Source organism: Corvus cornix, chromosome 3 (genome assembly GCF_000738735.6).
Source record: "Corvus cornix cornix isolate S_Up_H32 chromosome 3, ASM73873v5, whole genome shotgun sequence".
Taxonomy (NCBI): domain Eukaryota; kingdom Metazoa; phylum Chordata; class Aves; order Passeriformes; family Corvidae; genus Corvus; species Corvus cornix.
In genome coordinates, this window is record NC_047056.1 from 94,220,832 (window position 1) to 94,233,269 (window position 12,438).

The window sequence follows — 12,438 nt, forward strand, 5'->3', positions numbered from 1 at the left end:
CTTTCTAAAATTTTATCACCAGTGCTGGAGTTGATATGCTACTTAATATTAGTTTTTGGTTACTCTGGACATTGTATTATACAATTGCTGAGCCTTAGAGGGATCATAAATGTGACTGGTTTTTTCTTCCCCAATTCTGTATTTCTCATTAGACAAACCAGGAAAAAAACCAGCTCTAATGGCAATGGCTCTCACAGAGCACTATCTCTGATTTTGAGAAGAGCTGCTGTTTCAATGAGCAAGATGTTGACAGAAACAAGTGCACACTGTAACCCATCAAACACCCCTCCCTGTTTCCCTGGCAACACTCAGAGGCCTACACAAAGTGACTGCATCAAGCAGAAGAAAACTTAGAGGAATCATTTCTGCACTTCAGCATCATGTCACTACTATATTTGACAGTAAACAAATCCCACAGAGATCAAGAACACAATTGGAACAAGTGGAAACAGAGTACAAATGTATCCCCGAAAGTCTGAATGAGAAAGGGGAGCAGCCATGGCTTAGCAGTGCTGAGCTTTGCTCTCAGTTACAAACTGTAAACCTGTGAAAGAAAGAAAGAACACTAAAATACAGCCATAAGAATACTAGCCTGATTTTTGACTTCACTGTTCTCTTTGATGCTCATCACAGCATGGATGGGTACAGTACAGTACAGTACAGATGGGTTTGGCTCATTTTCCCTTTCAGCCTTTAGACATATGGCTCAAACTGATGTTTCTTTGCTTAAGTAACTGTCCATACTATCTGTGTCTCCTAATCAACCTGATCAGAGCACAGCACTGCTGACAGGTGCTGGTTTCCCACCCAAACATGGCGGGATGCTTAGCCCTCTCCCTTTGGTTCTAGAGTCTCTCTAGTCTGGTCTTGTTAAACAAAAGCGCTGTGAAAAACTTCTCACTCACCCTTTTCATTCTTGGGGACCCAAGAACAGGCAACTGGGGGTGGCTGCTGTTGCTGTGGCACCAAACTGGCATTTGCCTCAGCACAAACCACAATTTACAACCCATCAACAATTTGCATAAAGTGCTGCAAACTCATAACATGTGCCAGAAGTATGAGAAACTGAAACTCTGGCCAGTATATTTGACTTTTGTTCCTATAGTCCCATTTAAAAGGCAGTGAAATACACATATTCACAGTGATTTTATCTACGCATGGATGACTTGCAAGGCAAAGTTGACTTCTGATTCTTCTAGAGGGGAAATACTGAACATTTTTGGTAAGAAGTTACAAATTTGCCTTTGACTATACTTTTTATATTTTTGGAAAGTATATTTATAATATTTCATCAATATGACATATTAAAAGCAAGATGTATTCACTGTGCTTTCACCCATCGTCTTTTTCATCGTAAAAGTACATTTTACTTTCTTGATGCCCTCTTTCCACATATTCAGTCCAACTGGGAATCTGAAGAGGTCCCAGTCAATTGGAAGGTGGCAAACATTGTCCCAAGGCAAGAAGGATGACTGTGGTAGCTACATGCCTGTCAGTCTCACTTCAGTGTCTTGTAAAGTTACAAGGGTTATTCTGGAGCTAGTGAAAAAGACCTGAAAGACAACACAGTCATTGGTCCCAGCCAGAACAAGTTCATGAAGTTAAAGTCCTGTTTAAGAAACTTAATTTCCTTTTACAACAAAGTAACCCAGGTAGTTGATCAGGGGAAGTTGATGTAAATGTGGATTTCACTAAAGCTACTGATCCGAGGCCTCTCACAGGATCCTTCTGGACAAAATGTCTGGCACACAGCTGGATAAACACAGGTAAACTGGCTCACAGGTCAGGCACAAAGGGTTATTTATAGTGAATAGGTTGGTGACATCAGACTGCTGACCTGTCATTAGTGCGGTTTCCGGGGGGCCCATTTTAGGCTCAGTTCTCTTCAGTGTCTTCATAAATGACTTCAAGGAATACTAAATAACTTTGCCAATGACACTAAATTGGGATGAGCTGTCAACTCCCTTGAAGGCAGAGAGACCCTGCAGAGAAAACCTTGACAAATTACAGGGCTGGGCAATCGCCAACCACAGGAAGCTTAACAAGGGCAAGTGCTGGATTCTGCTCCTGGGACAGGGCATCCCTGTGTGTACAGACAGACTGAGCAGAGACACTGGTGAGCAGCAACACAGAAAGACATCTGGGGATCCTGGTCAATGGCAAGTTTAGTACAGGTCAGCACTACCCTGGCAGCCAGGAGGGCCAACCGTGTCCTGGGGGGCATCAGGCACAGCATCACCAGCCAGGTGAGGGAGGTGAATTTCTTACACAAGTACACAGGTTTCTTACACAAGTAAATCAAAACCAAGAATATACAACTTTCTGTTCACACTGAAAATATTCCCCTGTTCTTATATTAATTCAACTTTTCTATACTACACAGAATGTATCTGTGCTTCTTCTGCACATGGACTAACTGGGCTGAAGAGAACAGCAATAGCCTACCAGAAACAGTACATGGATTTACTAGGGAAAAAACTCTATCTCATCTTTTTCTGCCAACAGTTCTACAGAAGAAAATTAACACTTCACACTTTTGGCACACATAACTAACTGCTTCCACAAAAACTGTCCATTTGGGATGCCAGAGTCATACAGACCTTCAAGCAAGACCAACTCTAACACATAAAACAGGACTTTGACTAATTTGCTGAGAGAAAAGCGACCTGACAAACATGCTGGTTTTTCCTGAAGACTGAGAATGTGAAACATTTAGTGGTTATTACTGCAGGAAGCAAACACAAGTGGTAATTGCACTCCACTAGGAAACAATATTAGAATCATAGAAATAAAGGACTCTGCCAAACAGCTGAGACTTCAATCCTTCTTCATGTTCATAACTAAAAGAATTCAGTCTACTGTTGGTGCTAGGGGACAACAACAGAACAAGACAAGAGCACATCAAAGATGGGGCAGTATAGCAGAATACACTCTAGGAAAACTTTCCTGCTTTCCCCCACACACCCTCAGGCCACACAGTTTCTCCAATCAAAATAAAAAGGGCTTAAAACAAAAAAAAAGACACAAACTTAATAGCCCCTAAAATGTGTTCTCCAGAATTCAGAGACAAAAGACTGCTATACAAAGCTCAATGGGGTAGAAAACTGCCCATTGATGATTTTGCCAAGTGAAAACCAAGTTCACAAAGCCCTTGCTTTTCATCTTAGAACAGTACTAAAGCATGCTTTTGATTTATACATACTCATAAAACTTTTCAACCTTTCAGCTGCATATTACAGACTGTACAAGATTAATTCAAATTCAGCTATTAATTCAGCACCCAAAGTAAAGTTTGCATCTTTAATCTATACTGCCTTTTCTTGCAATGTCACAGAAAACTGGAAGCACCAATTGCATTTAGTCAATAATAAACAGCAAGATACAATTGTGACAGCTACCTCCTCACAGAAAAGGTTTTGGTAGAGAAAAAAGTGCCATGATAAGGGAAATGTAACTAATAACCCATAATCCTCACAAGAACACAACCTGAATCCATCAAGAATCCTTGCTAATCACAGCAGTAATGTCAGAATACCAACCTTACAGGAATCACGTATTCAACCTGGCATGTGGCAGATACAAACCAGCTTTCCTCAGTCTTCCAGAAATGCAAGAGGTAATCCCTCTACTACTTCATGATTTTACACAGAATCACCATTATTCTGTTATCTTCAGTACACACAAATTGGATGTGTAAGCTGAAAATCAGGTCTGAGAAATGGTTTTATGTCTCAGGATTTTGCCTGCAACATTCCAAACTGTTCTTGACCACAAGATTTTATTAATACCACATACTGTGAGGCCATTGGAATTTCATGGTATATTTTGAAAATAGAGGGAGACATAAATTTATGATGACTGCAAAGATATGAAGTTTCAAGCAGAGTAGACAGTATTTCTCTGTTAGTAATTTGCAACTTGTAGTAAACACCCAGTAGTTTCACCAATGAAGTGATACTACCATATTAAAGACCATGTCACCAACTATAAAATGCAGCAACTTTGTGGGTGCAAATAAAAAGCAGCACTGAACCAGTACCCAGTCTTACCAGACTTCCCTTCTGCAGGAAGGCTGTACTTTCTGAGCTTCTGTAATCTTTAGCAGACAACTTAAACTGAAACTAAGGAGACAACTCTACAGAACAGCTAACACAATTAGGTGTGTATTCAAACTTGTCCATAAGGGCCAGTTCAAACAATTCTGCATCCAGAGTAACAGCTAGAGCAAACACAGTAGTATATGCAAAAAGCAAGGCTATGCTGTTCCTCTTTCATTATTGTTTATATTTAATTTAGTTGGATCATTTGGCAGAAAGGTTTGATTAAACCTGAGGGAGGTTTTTTCAGTATATGCTTCAAATCCTTTTTATTTCTTATCTTTTGATCCTTTTTATTAAAAGACTGAATTAATATAACAGAGCTTACAAAGAGAAAGATTAGTTCAGCTCACATTTTACCTGTTGAGTACCATTTAACCTGAAGGTTGATTTACAAATGATGTACAAAGTAATTTCTTTTTTTGTGCGTGATATTGTCACCAAACATGATGAAGCTGAAAAACCTCAAAAGCCAGGAGGTTCAAGTAAGTTCTACAGGACTGTTTCGTCAGGAGTTTTTGTTTCTCCCCTCATGCTTTTCTTCCCCATCTGACCTTACTGACATGCAAGGATTTGGTCTTATCAGCTGTGAAACTGCTGCACAAAATCATAATAGGAATATTCAACCATCTGTTCCTCCCACACTTACCTACAAAAGGGATCCCCAATTCTAAGAAATACACTTCTTTATATAGTCCTCTCAGGGTTATGCATACAGCATCTGGTAAGTTATAATATAAAGGCCTTAATCTCATTCTCTAAGTAGTCCATTAATGCTTAAAAGGAGTTACAAGAATTAAGTCATCCTTGAAATAAAGGCATAACTGTCTGTAAAATTTTCTGTAGCTATTTACAAAGGGAGGAGTAAAAAGACCTGACAAGAACCATCCTGGAGACTACAGCGGGTAGTAAATGCTGCACTCTGATGGTGTAGCATTTATGCCTCCTTACAGCACAACTGTGGGAAAATTCATGAAGCCAAGGGTGCACTATTAAATAAATGTAGTGTGAAATAATGCCTAGAGCTAGCACTGAAATCCATGTGAATTATAATCCATGAATAGGAATCAAATTACAATCTAGAGATATTAAGTGCATTTAATATTACAATATTTAGGCAAAAAATAGGATATAAAAAGAACTCCTTACATGTGAAAGTCTAGCTAACAAGTAAAGTCTTAAACTTCATACATCTCTTGAGGGCAGTTGGCAGACTTGTAGGGGGGATTAACTAGCATAGAAGAATTTGCAAACTTCAGATCTTGAGGTCATTTTTGGAGAGAGGCTAGGAGGAAATTACCTATTAACATATTGTTTTGAAAACTTTCATTAAGGTTTTTTTCTGAAGCACTAGTTTGAAGGACAAGATACCACGGGCTTGAGAGAAGTGAGTAAATTCTACCCTGCAATAACCACTTGTGTCCAGAGTCTTAATCACAGCAACAGGGTGGCTTGGTCATCTTTGTTGAGAGAAACTTCCTTGCTTTAACTATGGGATGAAGAACATAGGCAGAACCAGCTACCACGGGACCACTGGCGCACCACACCAAACCCACCTTTTTGCACGTCTGCACCCTCTCATGCTTTAGAACTCTTTACTCATTCATGCATAAAATTCTAAACTATGACAAATACAAGTAATTCATGTCACAAGGCAGAAGCCTGGCTGTCACTTTTTGCATTCTCAGTTTCCAAAGAAAGAGGCTCTACTACTCTTCATGTTACAGAAATCTTCATGCACAAAATGCTTTCCTGTTTTCAGTAGCCCATTGAATTTCAAATATGGATTTTAACAAAGTAGTCTGTAAAAGTCAGTAACTCCTGTCACTTACTTGGCTTAGAGTTAATGATGACATTTTCAGCAGAGTGCTGGGGTGGGAACCTGCAGTTCTCTCCTTGGCCCTCACTGCTGCCATACTCTATGACGTCCACTTGTCCCAGCGGTACGCTCCACTTCAATAAATACCTCTGGCCAGTTGTCATGGTGCCACTGCTTTCATAGGAAGAGCTGGAAGATGCACAAATTATTATTGCAACAAGCAACTGTGTTTCATGGCATGCTATTTATTATTTTAGCTTCTAAAATCTGCTGTTTATCAGCTTGAGTACAGTGCACAACTTGAAAGAAATACATGCACCGGGCTGACTTTTGTGACTTCAGAGTTAGGCCAGCAGCTCATGCTGGTCATCTAGACTGTATGCGAAGAAAGACCTGTCATCTGTAAAAATATCCATCTTTTGCAAACTCAAACATCCCAGGTGCCTAGGGACCACTAGTTGCAGATGAATTTTCTATGGCTTGCAAAAGATACAGCCTTTTACAGAGGACATGACCCTCACAGGGTCAGACACTTGGCATGGTCATAAACTCTCCACATGGAAAACAAAAGCAGACTGCACTTTGCTGCTTCAAGTACAAGTACAGAAAGTCCAAGACTTTACTGGTATGAAAGAAGATCAAATATGAATAGTTAAAAACAATATCCAAGTGTCACTAAGAAACTAAAGAATTTGTAAAGGCAAGGATCACAGGATAATTGACATGAGCTTGTTCATCTTCTGAACATTACATGGTACTTCTCAGTCACTAACATGAGACCAAGCAATCACACACTTAGAAATACATGTACAGGATTCATACTTCAGTAATGAATTAAGATATCAACTCACATTATGCTTAAGAAAAGCTGTTCTTGGAAGATTTTAATGATCCACATTTTCTTTGTCAGAATGTACCATCACATAAAGCAATTTATGACACAAGCAACATATGAATGTGAACACAACCTTGGCGTACACAGACATTTAGTAACATTAATAATTACAGCCAACAAAAGCACAGAAGGAGCTTTGAAAAAATGCTTTTTTCAAAGCAATTCACCTTTAATCTTTCAATGCTTGGTCTCAGAGATAACAACCCTTCCCCACGTGGAACTTTTTTAGCCGCTTCCAGGTTTGTTCTGGCAACCTGCATTAACTTTATAGGTTTTGTTTTGTATATTTGTTGAGGGTTGTTCATTTTGCAGAGGGTGGGATTTAATTTACGAATTGTGTCAAGTTACAAATCTCTGTGTGTTACAGTCTGAATTTAAGGAAGAAGAGAAAAAAGTCTTACCCTGACATGCCTGTATTCCACTAAGCACTAATACACAGCAATAACTAGACACTACAGAGCACTTCTATCTGTAATCTCCAACTGCTACAATTTTCTTACAAATTTACTCTAAAACTTCCAAATACCAGCCAGCAATTCAGAGGACTATAACAAAGTTAGTTATCCATTTATTATGACTACTCCTAGAAATCATTAGCCACCGTAAATACAACAATACAAAGGCAATTCAAAAAGTGTCACTTTTTTCCAGCTGAAGTTCAAATGATCATCTAAAAAATATAAATTAAATCTTACCGAATATTTACTGTTGCACACATCAGCACATCATTTAACATGAAAAGTCGCCGTTCTTTGGTTTTGATAATTTCTCCTTTGTCGTTATAAACGGTCTCAACCATATCATCAGTCCGTATGAGGTATCTGTTTCCGCTGCTGAGTAGCTGGATTTTGAAAACAATCAGCACTGTATATTATACACTGTACATCCAACAGCGGGAGCACAAAAAACAAAAACAATGGTTTATTACTTGCCATCCTAGCACAAGTGATTGCAGGTGGATTTGCCAAGGGAATCTTTATTAGTCTGCTTTTCATTTAGAGAAACAGTAACTTTTGCTGTCATCAACGTAGACTGAAGGGGCTTTGCATCTTAATGCAGACCACAGTTGCTCTGGGAATCTTCCATACTGATAAAGGTTTCTTGGCGAAAAAAATGATACTTCCCACAATTTCTGTGATTTCCTTCCCTTGTCCCTTCTTTCATAGTCCACTGAAGACCTACACATAATTCCAGCTGCCCAGAGTGGGAGGCCGGAATGTGAGGAAAAAGTGTGCTCAGACTGCTCTGCCGCCCTGGCTCACACAGCTGAGGAGCACAGATGGCAGGGTGCCACAGACTGTGGAGAAGATGACATGTCCAAGAGATTCATAGCATGTAAATTGCTCGTGACATTTGCCTTCAAGGGCTGATGATCAGCACTGTGCAAGCGTGAACTAATCCCTTACATGTCAAACACACCTCCTTCACCACCTATTTCACCCTGGCTGGCATTGTTCCAAAACTGTATATGCAAATATACAGGCCCAGGAGGGCCAACCATGTTCTGGGGGGCATCAGGCACAGCATCGCCACCCAGGCAAAGGAGGGGATTGTCCCACTCTGCTCTGCACTGTCCTCACCTGAATATTGTGTGCAGTTTTGGGTGCCACAATGTAAGAAAGATATTAAGCTATTAGAGAATGTCCAAAGGAGGTCCTCAAGGATGGTGAAGGGCCTTGAGGAGAAGCCGTATGACGAGTGACTGAAGTCACTTGGTCTGTTCAGTCTGGAGAAGAGGAGACTGAGGGGGGACCTCACTGCACTTTACAACTTCCTTGTGAGGGGAGGGTTCTTCACCCAGAGGGTGGCTGGGCACTGGAACAGGCCCCCCAGAGTAGTGGTCAAAGCCCTAAGTCTGACAGAGCTCAAGAAGCATTTGGACAATACTCTCAGGCACTTTGTGTGACTCTTGGGGGTGACCCTGTGCAGAGACAGGAGTCAGACTCAGTGATCCTGATGGGTCCTTTCCAACTCAGCTGATTCTGTGATATTAACACACAAGGCCTGAAGGACCCTGTGAGATTTGGAGTGACTACCCATGTATATATCAATAAATGCCCCACTGCATAACACACAAAATCTTACAGTCAATATCAACTGACAAAAGGTAACCTGGGCCACCTCTTCAAGAGCGCATTCTGTGTCTTGGAACTATTTGCAGATGATTAGTAGCTGCTTCAAGAAGCAGGACTATGACAACTAGAAATGAAAGTAAAATGTCTGAATCCATCTTCTGATGCACTTGGAATGGAAATACTGTTCCAGTATGACAATACATTCTTGGTAAATAGCTTAAAACAAGCATGTTCTGGTTGATTATTGCTTTCCTAAAAGCTATGCTTTTATGCATAACCAAAAAACCCCCATTCCTTCAGCGCATCCCCATTACTTTATCTCAGAAAGAGTTCACAGGATAATAACCTGTAACTTCACAGAAGCAGTAATTGAAGCATTTATACCCCACTTCATGGAAAAGAAGGAATCATTTATGATACAAATAAAACAAGCACACATATATCCACAGTTCAGATAGCTACTAATAAACTCAAATAAAAAAGATTGTTCCTTCCTTCTTACTGAATGTCTTTTACAATTCTTTTTAGAAATTTCTATTGTGCAATGCAAATATATGAATGAAATAGACTGGGATTTTCCTTAAAACAAGGAATATGTTGGACCCATTCAATAGCACATCTTGAAATGCTTTATAGTTGGAAGCACTGCTGTATGAGGACGTGGTCCCTTTCTTTACACAGAAGTAATTCCTTACTTCTAGGATAAATTAAAAGCTGAATTTTTCCATGCAGAAAATGTGCATGGGACTTTACTACATATTATTATTTCCTACGCTGCCACAGAACACCAACACTGCTGAGGCTAGTTCAGTGTGTTGCCCATTCCAGCACACAGTGGTTTAACTGATGAGCCTGTTCAGTCCCAGAGGTGGGTGACATCTCACATTTACCACTAGAATGACCCCATGTGGTTGAGCTCTACAGAAAAACAAACAATATAGGTGTCTCTTTGGTTTCTGTGGTAGAGATTGCTCAAGGCCCAGAAACTGACTCTTCCATTTCCATTATGCCTTCCTACTTTCCTTACCTTGTTCAGGTAACGTTCATTCATTGCTTTTGCTATTTGTTTTATTTCACAGCGCTGATCTGCATCCCTTTTCCTTTCATTTAACTTCTCTGCCAGTGTCTCAAGTTCTGTAAGAGCCATCTGTAGAGGTAATCTGTCAGGATGCCCTTTATTAGTGTTCTTCAGCATATCCTGAGGGATAATTACAAAACAAAACAAAAATCAGATTTACTTTCAAAGTCAGGTTCCAAAAATTACAGGATATACAGTTAAAACTACATTCTTTACTTGAGTACTACTAAAGGATAAGACCAATAAACACCTAATGAATATTCAGACAACACACTTCTTACCTTCCTGAACATCTTAGTAATTCTTAAAAATATACCGAATGGGACCATATACAGCTTATTTAAAGAACAAAATTACAGAGAAGAGACAATATGAAACAATCTGGCAATCAGTATTATACTATAATATGTATGTATCTGTGAACAATGATTTAAAATGAAACTTTTCTGATACTGTCATAATAATATTGTATTATACTTATTACTGTTATTATTCCTTGTTAAAACATGGACAGCATACTCATCCTAAAGTAGGAAACATTACTTCATTAAGGTCACAACAGCTCCTCCAAGTCTTTCTCTTTTGTAGGCATACAGAAGGAACAATTTGAATTATACCTCGTCTCCATTCCCGGAGCACTTAAAAATCCCTATATATTCACTCTGTCTTCCTGCCACAATAAACTTCATCATTCATTCCTACTCCCTCAAAAACTCTGACCACATGCTTCCCCCACAACTAGTTCTGCTCCTTTACCCACAGTAATTCCCAGACCTGCATCCCAAAGCTGTCCTCCTCTGCGCACCTGCAAACACAGCTAGCACATGGTGGTTACTGGGGTAAATGTGCTGCGGTCTGGAAGGAGTCACAGAGTAAATTTGTCTGGAGCAGGTCTATACTGGGGAACTGTGCTCCTCCTGCAGCTTAACTACCTGTTGAGATGAGACCCAAGGACTCCCTGTCAAATCTGCAGTTTCCATGGGAAGAGAAACAAGATGCTGCAGGTCTGAAGGAAGCTGCAACATACTCAAGCAGGTCCTGTGAGCCAAGTAGTCATAGAGTGTACTGTTGTTCTGCATCTCACGTATATTTCTAAACTATCCAAGGCACAAATTTAATCCTCTTGGTTTTTTCTTAAGTGGAAAGTAATGCCACTAAGTTCCTAGCCATGTTTTGAAGTCTTATTAGCTAACAAACTGATATGAACAAGTAGCATATTTGAACTACACCTTTACTAAAAAATTATTTATAAGCGGTATCTTTCTTAGCAAGTAATCTATAGTAAATCTAGTTTACTACGATTTTCCTGCAATGCCCTAACTGCCCATCCCTGCAATCAGACTATGAGATCAGCATGTTTAATACACTGAAATTTTTTCTTTATTTCCCCATGATCTAGCGGTCACTTCCACTGCAGCATGCTCCTCTAGCAGAAGACAGCTACCATGTAATCCCAAAGGTAAACCATGCAAGAATGTAGCAGGAGCCTCCCTTTGGTAAACATTATTTACCTGCAATAGTAGGATGAACTGTGGAAAACGCTGGATAGGTTTCATCATTAAACCATACAGTGTAATGCGATCAGGACTTGACTCCTGACACTGCTGCAATGCAGGAAAGACACATTTACTACCATGAGCACATTTCCACCAGTTACAGAATGAAAGGAAAACCTTTCCTAAAATTTCTTCTATATTGCTTACATTAATTATAATAGGAAGACTGTAAAGATTCCATTTACTATCAAGATTTAATTTAAAAATATTAAATATTTTAAAAAAACCCATCACTATTAAAATGATGGCCTGTTACTGAACTGAAATCTCCTCCTTAAATAAATACCGCTGGGCTAAAGCCACACCAGCAATGCAGCATCTATAAATCTAAAAACCTACCTATAGGTTTTTAAGAGGAAATCTAAGAAAAACATCATAATCTCAGTCCTATGCGAACAGAGCTTTTGATCTTCTTTATTAGAAAAAACTAAGGAAAAAAATGTTGATTTATATTCAGAAAGAAAAATGTTAGAATCCCTTATTTCAGTTACTAGGAATGGCAGATAAAACCAGACAACTTTCTTTTGCATGTGCAAAAAAGCCAGAAATGTCCAGAAATAGGAAGGTTAGAGGAAATATTCAATATTAAAAACAAAGCAAATCAAAATTATATTAAACTGGTGTTGTGCTTAAATTGTTATTTATTGCTACAACTATCAGCTTCACAACAATTTATTCCCGTTGCTATCTCCACAAACATCTGTTTTTTTCCAAACAGCAGTAGTGAAAATTCTGATCTTCATTGCTGGTGAGCAAAAAAAAGGAAAAGTAAAGAAGTGTCATCTGTCATTAGAGTTTGGCTGTGGTTCTGCAAGCAGAACCAGTGTGGCACTGACAAGCAGTGATGAGAGGTGTGGATTACGTCTCTATTGGAAAAACACGCTTTTAACAGTAGACGTACGATGTGAGTACACGTTC

At 39.3% G+C, this 12,438-nt stretch overlaps 1 protein-coding gene across 5 annotated transcripts in view; it reads right to left on the reverse strand.

The window, feature by feature from the left end:
* The window catches only part of ARHGEF10 (Rho guanine nucleotide exchange factor 10), a 112,135-nt gene that overhangs the window by 46,926 nt on the left and 52,771 nt on the right, over positions 1-12,438 (reverse strand). For 4 of the 5 annotated variants that reach the window (XM_039568077.1, XM_039568079.1, XM_039568075.1 and 1 more), the window contains 4 exons: positions 11,476-11,568; positions 9,914-10,084; positions 7,507-7,652; positions 5,930-6,105 (listed from right to left, as the gene is read on the reverse strand). In XM_039568077.1, coding sequence (XP_039424011.1) covers positions 5,930-6,105; positions 7,507-7,652; positions 9,914-10,084; positions 11,476-11,568 — 586 coding nt within the window. The remainder of the gene's footprint in view (positions 1-5,929; positions 6,106-7,506; positions 7,653-9,913; positions 10,085-11,475; positions 11,569-12,438) is intronic. The other variant, XM_039568078.1, reaches the window with a different exon arrangement.